Source organism: Typopeltis vanoorti, chromosome 21 (assembly GCF_054136105.1).
Source record: "Typopeltis vanoorti isolate ZY-2024b chromosome 21, IOZ_Tvanoo_1.0, whole genome shotgun sequence".
NCBI lineage: Eukaryota > Metazoa > Arthropoda > Arachnida > Uropygi > Thelyphonidae > Typopeltis > Typopeltis vanoorti.
In genome coordinates this window covers 43,570,851-43,580,146 of record NC_143569.1, presented here as the reverse complement: position 1 = coordinate 43,580,146, position 9,296 = coordinate 43,570,851, and the positions used below count along the sequence as shown (strand labels likewise).

Here is a 9,296-nt window from a genome sequence, read left to right as displayed (position 1 = left end):
CCAACTACAACGAACCACAACTACACTAACGCCATCTACTGCCCACCACCACCAGTATTTTCACAGACAATCACAAACATCCATGCCCATGGCGGGATTTGAACCCGCAGCCTTTTGGCTGGAGAGCAGATACGCTAACCACTCGGCCAACCAGGCCGGCACTACATCTCTTACATTTTCTCCCTGTGTCATCCTCTGCCAATGAAGTCTTACCAATGCCTATAACCTTCGGACACTCTGAGCTAACTTATGTCAAAAATTCTTCCCTCTTATCCTAGATATTCTGTTATTAGTATACATAAATTGCCATATTCCCTTGTGTACACGGCTACATTCGCATCTTGTATTGACTGTCCCATTTAAATCTGAGACCTGAGAAACTACACTCAATGAATTTCCATTAGCAGAGTATTGTACTAATGAAGATTGGGTTATGACTTTTTAGTAGTTTGTTATAACAGTGAGTGAGTTTTTCTAAGTTTTTACTATAGTGAGAGTCAAATGTATCAATTACTATTTTATTTTTAAGAATCTTTATTTTGAAGTGATAGATAATTAATTACAGCTATATTTCATTAATTATTATGTTTAAGAAAATTCATGGCTACCTATTTTCCTATTAGATGTAAAATTATAAAAATTAAAAATAAACACTTATTTCAGATAAGTGTATAATGACTGTAAACATTACAACTTATTGTGAGTATATTTAAATGTAATATAAAATAGCAGCACAAGAAAACGGTACCAGATTTTATTCAACAACAGACATTATATACATTATGGTTTTAACCATAAGAAACTAGTTCACAAAGTGAACTATAACAGTAAATAAATCAATCCTCATGAAAATGTTATCCCCATTTATGGTACATTACTTTAACATGACGTTTGAAAGGATCAATTATAAGATAAGCAAAATCTTGGATATGAAGATCTGATGATGGATAGTATGGCTTCTCGTTACTCAGCTAGAAGAGAATAAATAAAGATTTCAGAATTTTAGTTAAATACTATTTTAATAATTATAGTAATCCCTCAATTATTCAACTGCAATGGGAGAGCAATATGCCAATTGGATAATTATATAAATGAAGTTCCTTACTAACTTTTTTCGAAATGTTAATAAGGGCTAGAACACATTATGTACAATGTAATTATTATTATTATTATTATTATTATTATTTGACACCTCCAGGGAGTCCAAAGACTCATCGAGAGAGAGAGTGTGTGGTAACAGCATCGAACGATGGTTCTCCTTCCAACTACTAAACGCGCTCAAACTTACTTAACTGAGCCATTAGTAGCAAAGGCTCTACCAATTGACCAACCTTTGCTGGCTAAGGTAGTCTTTGTAAGCTAGTCACATGCTACAATATGTTAACAACTGTCAACAACAGGAATTTATATTACTGCATTTATATTATGGTAATTTTTTAGGTTTTGTAAAGGCATTTTATAGATTGCCATAGACAAAGTGATATTCAGTTGTGATAAACAGATATGAAGAATTGGTTAGTGAATTGAATTGAAGACAGACAGATAGATCAAAGATTTGTAAGTGGAGTAGTAGTTTACAAGGAGGAATGTGACAATTAAGGTTTAACAGGGCTCTGGTCTTGAGGCATTACTGGTTAATCTTGAGGTAAATATTCAGTTCTCTGCAGATCATGTTAGTGAGCAATGAAATAAGTAATCACTGAAAGTGAGCCTCATCTCTCCACAAAATCACCCACAACCATGCAGCATCCAACTCCACTTGAGCAAGGAACATTAAAGCGAATGTCAGCCGACTTTCAAAGTCCTGCAGGTGCAACTCTTGTCTAAGGGTTATCTTGAATGGGTAGAAATGCAGAATCTTCCATAGAATTTTCCAGATAGTTGTTTAAGGCACATCCATGTGTCTTGATGCAGCACATGCACTGAAGGAACCAACACTGTTACACATGGCCTGCTTCCCAACAGCAGTAGCAACTTCATTTACTTGTGAACTGATTGGTTTGTGACTTCTGCTAGGTCTAACTCCCAATGATCCCGTTTCTTTAAAAGGACTAATTATTTGGAAATAGTGGATCTCGTCGACATTTGTTCAGGTGACAAAATTCATGGAGTGCAGCAACATCATTGCAATTGTTTAGGTAGTACCACTTCACAAGCAAAGCACTTTGGGACAAGGTTAGTGCCATCACTGTGGATGGTATTAATACCAGAATGAAGGGAAAAATCCTTCTGTCCATCTTTTTAAACCCTTCTGGTGCCTGTGAAGTTAATAATGTGCAAATTCCATGCATTTGGAGTTTACAATGTCCCAGTGGTGAATTTTGGAACGACTTTTTTTTTGTCTCATATATCACTTTTGTATGATGCACAATGTATTCCTGCAAAGTTTTGCAGCATTTGTGTCACCCCACAAGGCCTTATAAACAGGGATAATTTAATTTTGATCACCCTGTATTATTCACATACACACATGAGAAATTGCAAGGCTGTAGTAGATAAATGCCATGAGTGGGTTGGTAGGTCAAAGAGCAAAGTTTGATATTATTTTTGATACCTGATTCACAATGCCTCTCAGGTCATTTGTACCAACCATCACCTTATTTGGCCCACATTTTGTCCTCTCTCTCTCTCTCTCTTCATTGCATGGTTACACCATCTAATTTAACTAATCTTCTACTCTGCCACCCAGGGAGGAGGCCTGGGGGGGCCCTTCCTCCCCCAAAAGAAAAAGTTAAAAAACACTAGAAAATTTTCCAAAATACTTTTCCTAATTAAAATTAATTTTTTATTTATATTGTGTCATGTCTTCTATTTCTATACTACTTATGAATTAGGGGTCACATAAGGTGAGAGACCCCTATAGCAGTGTTTCTCAACCTATGGTCCATGGACCACAGGTGGTCCACGACGATGGGACAGGTGGTCCACAGGCTTAAATTAACCAAATAAATCTATATATTTTAATTATCCAAACAAAACAAATTAAAATTGAATAAGTAAGTAAAAATTATTAAAATAAAATGAATACTTAAAAAAAAATATATATATATAGTGGCAGAATATTCATTCCATGAACATTCTGCCACTATTTTAATTTGTAGCGGCAGGATGACGAGTAATAAAAGAGGAGTGAAGTGAAAAACAATATGGTTTTATTGCTTCCACCTTCCCTTGCTGTTTTGTCAGATATGAAGTGAGCAGGTGTTATCCACATGACCACATTTCAACCAGTTGCTTGTTGTTTATTGATTTTTATTGCTGAAGGTTTTCCTCCTTCAACCAAGGCTCAATATATCTCCAGAAGTGCTAAGTAATACTTGGACAAAATGTGTTGTGAGTTAATTCCAGTATTTATATATTTTTCGGAAATCGCGCGAAAAGCAAGCTGACAATTGAGTTGAAATGCTAACTCTTTTCAACTGAATTCCAATAATATGTGAAACTGCCATAACATCATTCACTATATATATATCTTAGTTTTAACGCGTTTATGAATTTTAACAGTTTCGGTTGAATTTTATTGCTGCTGAGCGAACTCACACAATCTAATTAATAACAATAGTTTTTAGTTAGATACTGTGTTTGTCAGTGCAACATATGGTTTTGTTTGAGTCTATATATACAGCATAGTTTCTGTATGAGAGAACATGTGATTTATTAATTAGTGTTGTTTTTATCCCAGTTGTCTCTAATTACACTATTTGTTGAGAAATATATTACAGACTGCTTATACCTTATTCACTGACATAATAAAAGTACTTGTTTTTCTTGCCTCTGCAATATAGTGGCTATTGGGGAAGGGCGTGTTGTTTACCGCAGGAGCAAGTTACTATCGCCCTGCTCTGAACATGCTTCAGCTTTTTTCATTTGCAAAGTATATGCGAAACTTTTTAATTTCTTTTTTCGAAAAATAAAATCAGGGGTGAAAGTTATATGCAAGTAAGTATGGTATTTCAATTATGGATAAGTACATTGGTACCTTCTTTAAACGGAAAAATATCTTGGATGACAATACAAAATGGGGTGATAATGCAAAACGAGTTTGTAATGACAGTTTGTGTGTAGTTTCTGAAGAGAAAGAGGTCTGTAACGAATCTGCAGAAACACAGAATTTCCATCAGTTGCAATGCGATAATATTAATATGCTTAATGAAAGGAAAGATTTGCTGGCTTGCTGGACACTCGACCAGTGGATCGCATTCAAAGGTAAATACAATTGATTAGTTTGTAGGAACATTTTTCTGTTTTGTGACTTTTCTCCCTTTAAGGTAATTATGCCTACATTATTGTGTTATTATTCAACAAATGTTTACAGTTTTGAATGTGTATATAAAGTCAATATCAATAGTAGCCTGATTACGAACGTGTGATGAAAGGGACGGGGAGGTTTGGAGCTTCCCCGGATAGTATTCAAAAGGTAAATACAATTGGTTATTTTGTATAGGGCGCCGAAACTTATTAGTTTAGAATTTAACCACTGGGAAAGGGTTTGTGTCAACCTCAAAACTCTGAAACAGAATTTGGAAATATTTTCCGAATAACTTTCTATAAGAAATTTCTGTGATTTCACAATCCATTTCAGGCTTGCAGTCACGAGAACGACCTTTCGTTATCGAAAAAAGAGCAGCTAATTGAGATTTCAAGCGACAGTGGGGTTAAAATGCAATTCCGTGATTGTGGCTTGGCTCGATTCTGGATCTCGCCTTCAGTGAGAAGTGAATTTCCCGAATTTCTTTTTCACATGCGAGAAACGATTTTCATCGCTCCTTCAAATAAAAACAAAATACAGAATTCATCTTAGTGTGTGTACCGATCTTCAAATGAAGTTGACCAATATTGAGCCAGATATCCAGCAACTCTGCAGATAGAATCTGCAGAGTTGCTGGATATATTTTAATGAGATGAATCATCTCATTAAAAGTAAATAGTGACATAATTATATAATATTATTTATTTGTTTAATGAAACAAAATTAATCCAAAAATTAAATTTTTTATCTATATATCGGCCTGGTTGGCCACCTCTCCAGCCAAAAGGCTGCGAGTTCGAATCCCGCAGTGGTCATGGATGTTTGTGAAAATAGCAGTGGTAGTGGTCGGAGGTAGACAGCATTAGTGTAGATGATGATGATTGTAGTTGTGGCTGGTGAAGATGGAGAGTTGTAGAGTAGGTGCCTTGCTCGATATGTCTTTGGACTACCTGAAGGTGTTATGTAATAATGATATCAACAAGCTCTATATGTTCATTGTGCATCACACACTTGGAAATGCTATATCTGTGACAAATAAGAAATTGCATTGGCATAATTGAAAAGGTACACAATTTCTTCAATACCCCTAAAAGACGGGACATCTTGTTGTTTATAATATTATAATATTAATATTTTTTAAGATTTATAATATCTTTATTTAGCTTGCAAAAAATATTTGCGTGCACCTTACCATTTTATAAAATAATGCAAAAATCTGACAGTGACCTCTTAATTGCCCTAAATTTTGTTGATGATGTTGTGGCTCAATTAAATACCGTTCGTGAAACACCAGATTCTTCATTTAAAGATATTTACGATGAAGCATGTATAAAAGCCAATAATTTTAATATTGACATTAAAAAGCCAAGGATTTCATCAAAACAAACATTAAGGTCCAATGTTCCAGCCGATTCTGTAGAAGTGTATTTCAGGAGAACTATTTCATTCCATTTATTGACTCAAATTCATGAACGTTTCACTTGGCACCACAACAATTTGAAATATATTTTTTTCTCTTCTACCAAATAGAAAAGATGCTCCAACAGCAAGTGCAATGGAAGATTTTCATCAATTATGTGAATTTTATGCAGGTGATTTGCCTTATACAAATCCAGCAATTTTGAACGCCGAATTCAAGTTGTGGTATAAGAAATTTGAAAAACCGTTTGCAATAGCTCCATGAAAAAATGCCGTTGATGCAGTTTCAAGGTGTGACAAAATGATATATCCTAACATCTATAACTTATTAAAATTATTTGCAACACTTCCAGTAACAACATGCATCAGTGAAAGGTCATTTTTTAACTTGCGCCTTTTAAAAACCTATTTAAGATCTACCATGACACAATCACGATTGAACGGACTGGCTTTGCTATATATATAAACACATAGAGAGAGATTAATGTAACCACGACTGAAATAATTCAAGAGCTTTGTAAAAATAAAAGAAAACTGGATTTTATTCTTTAAATAAATTTTTATAATCATCTAATGAATTTTATTTAATGAAATGAAATTTAACGAATTTTAGTTGAACGGATAAAAATATTTTTAATGAAAATTCATTGTATTAAAAATATTTTTATCTGTTCAACTCGGCCCTCCCAAGATTAAATCCTGGGTGCGCCACTGCTGCCACCCCTGAATCATCAATTCTCTATTTATTACACTCCTCACAGCTTCCTAATTCCTCTTGCATTAGCACTCCTCACTCTTACTGCCAATATAGTCTCTCTCTCTCTTTTCTCACCTCTCCCTATTCTCCAGCTTTTCTATCCTTCTTATATCTCTTTCCCTTGGTCCTGCACTCTACTTCCTCCTTCATTTCCTTTCTATTTTAAATTCTTCTAAATTTTTCTCATTTCCTCTTGCTGCCTCTTTCCCTTACTCTTTTTCTCATTCTCTGGATTTCTTTGCACTCTTTGTTCTCTTGCTTTTTCGTTCTTGTGACTTTCTCTCACTTTCGCTCTTGTTCTCCTTTCATCAGTTAACTTTCCTAATCTTCACCATCCTCAACTCATTTTTTGAGCCACTGTAGCTTAAATATAGATGAAGCCATTTGGTCGGAAAGACATGGGTTTGATTCCCATCTATGATATGAGGTCTTTTCAACTAAAGGTGAGTAGAAGTTTTCTCCCTCATGGAAACTCAGGTTTTTCATTCCTCAAACACAGGTAAGCCAGCCCGTGACCACATATATACAAACATAGAACACTTCGAGAAATTATGGTCGCCTGCGCTAGCCCCCAGCTAGGAAGTAATATATTCCAACCAATACTTCATCTCAGATCCAAATGCTAATACTGCAATCCTAGATACTCCTATATGCTAAGAACTCATTCTTCAAGCTTTCTACCTCCCTTTTTTCCTTATGATCACCACCTCAGTTCCTCTCCAAGCAGGTCAACCAGCATTCATCCACATAACCAAAGCCATATTTCCTCAAGTCACACTAGCTAGGGTTAAATCCATTGACATTTCTTGCATCTTTTCCACACCCTACACATACTGCTCATATCTTTCTGCTGTCACCTGCTCATTTCCACTATTGGTAAAACCTGAGATACTAACACTCAGGTCAACCAATGCTTCTCATTGCATGCATGCTTACATTTCTCACCTGTCACAGTTTTAATTGGGTAGAAGCATACATGCAATAAGCATAGCATGCTACAAAATCTTGTATTATATTATGATATGATATGCAAAATGTAGCCATTAAATGGTGTGAGCTGAGTAACAATGAGCTAGGCGATGGAGATGTGGTAGCTGTGAATACCCATAATTTCCTAGTATGGGCTACACATACCTGAGATACTAACACTCAGGTCATCCAATGCTTCTCATTGCATGCATGCTTACATTTCTCACCTGTCACAGTTTTAATCGGGTAGAAGCATACATGCAATAAGCATAGCATGCTACAAAATACAGTTTGTGGCATATCAGAAAGGACAACACATTGAACAGTATAGCCCAGGCATGGGCAACCTTTCCTAGTTTGGGAGCCAAATTATCATTCTGTCTCTGAGTCAAGGGCCGGACCAAATTATTAAATAAAATAAATTAATATTAAATTAATTAAAAAACTTGCTACTTCATATTTCATTTATTTATAATATAATGCTTTGGTATAAAGCTCTACATAAATTTTATAATATAATGAACGACATAACAATTTAATGTGAAGATTGGCCTTGTACTTTAACTATGAGACTATCAATATTGACGTTAATATTACTAAAGGATAATCACATAGGATTTTCGAGGTTTCATCTGTTATTCTTGTCCGAATTTTTTATTTATTGTATTTCATCCTAGAAAAAAACTGTTCACACATATATGTGCTGTCGAAAAGACAAATGATTTTTCTTGGAAAGGCGCTTAATTTGTATATTTTTCTTCCACCAAATAAAATTTATAAAAATCCATCAAAGCAATGTTGTTAAATTGTGATTTTAGCACTAAATCCACCTGAAGCTCAATAAGTTCCATCTGTAAGTTTTCTGGTACATTATTTACATCAGCATCCATCGGACGAGCAAATATAGCGAATGTGGTCTTTGTTTTTGAAGTCGGCAAACCTTGTATCATATTGTTCTATTAGTGCCTTCAGTTCATCTTGATAACAATTATAAGGGATATTTTTATAAGTTGCTAGAGTAGGAAAACGATAACAATTTTTAGCTCTTATCTGACTTTCCAACAATTTTAATTAATTATTATTATTATTTATTATTATTATTGTTCCGGGAAACTCCAAGGAGTCGACAGATTCATCTAGGAAGGCCCTAACATCATGTCAAGAACAACTATTCAACATTCATACAGTATCTATCATACCTTGCCTTGAACTCATTCACGGTCGTAGCACCCACAACAGACTCTGGAAGCTTATTCCACTCATTTACCACTCTCCAAGTAAAGAACCTAGCTCTAACACCCTTGTCAACCACGCTCTTGCCCAGCTTCCATGCATGGCCCCTAGTCCTCCCACCCCAGTCATATTATCAAAAATATCTTCTGGATCAATCTTATAAAAACCCTTCAGTAATTTGAATGTCTCAATCATATCACCCCTCCTTCGCCTATCGTCCAATTTCTGCAACCCACAAATCTTCAACCTATTCTCATAAGGTTCATTCCACAGACATGCTATCATCTTGGTCACTCGTCTCTGGACCCTCTCCACTTCCTCCCCATCACAAAGAAACCCTGGTGCCCATAGCTGGGCAGAGAAGTCCAGATGGGGTCTTATCAAGGCTCGATACAGAGGAACAACAACTTGTTCGTCTCTGCATGTTAAAGTATTTTTCAGAAGCCAAGTGATTTGGTGAGCTGTTTTAGTTACTTTTGCAATGTGCCCCCTAAACTTCAACTCCCTATCCACCAACACTCCCAAATCCCTGGCCTCATCAATCTCCTGGAGTATGATTCCACCAATGTGATATACTGCTGCTATTCTTTTCACCCCAAAATGCATAACCTTACACTTTGCCACATTAAATTGACATCCATTTTTCCTAGCCCAGTCCTCCAAACTATC

The 9,296-nt window shown here is 35.5% G+C and overlaps 1 protein-coding gene across 1 annotated transcript in view; it reads right to left on the bottom strand.

Moving 5' to 3' along the window:
• Nucleotides 1–837: 837 nt before the first annotated feature.
• Nucleotides 838–9,296, bottom strand: part of LOC150094798 (cilia- and flagella-associated protein 300-like) — a 45,688-nt gene continuing 37,229 nt past the window's right edge. Inside the window, exon 6 of the mRNA XM_090411665.1 lies at nucleotides 838–971. Within this exon, the coding sequence (XP_090267791.1) occupies nucleotides 855–971 (117 nt within the window). The 3' untranslated portion in view covers nucleotides 838–854. The remainder of the gene's footprint in view (nucleotides 972–9,296) is intronic.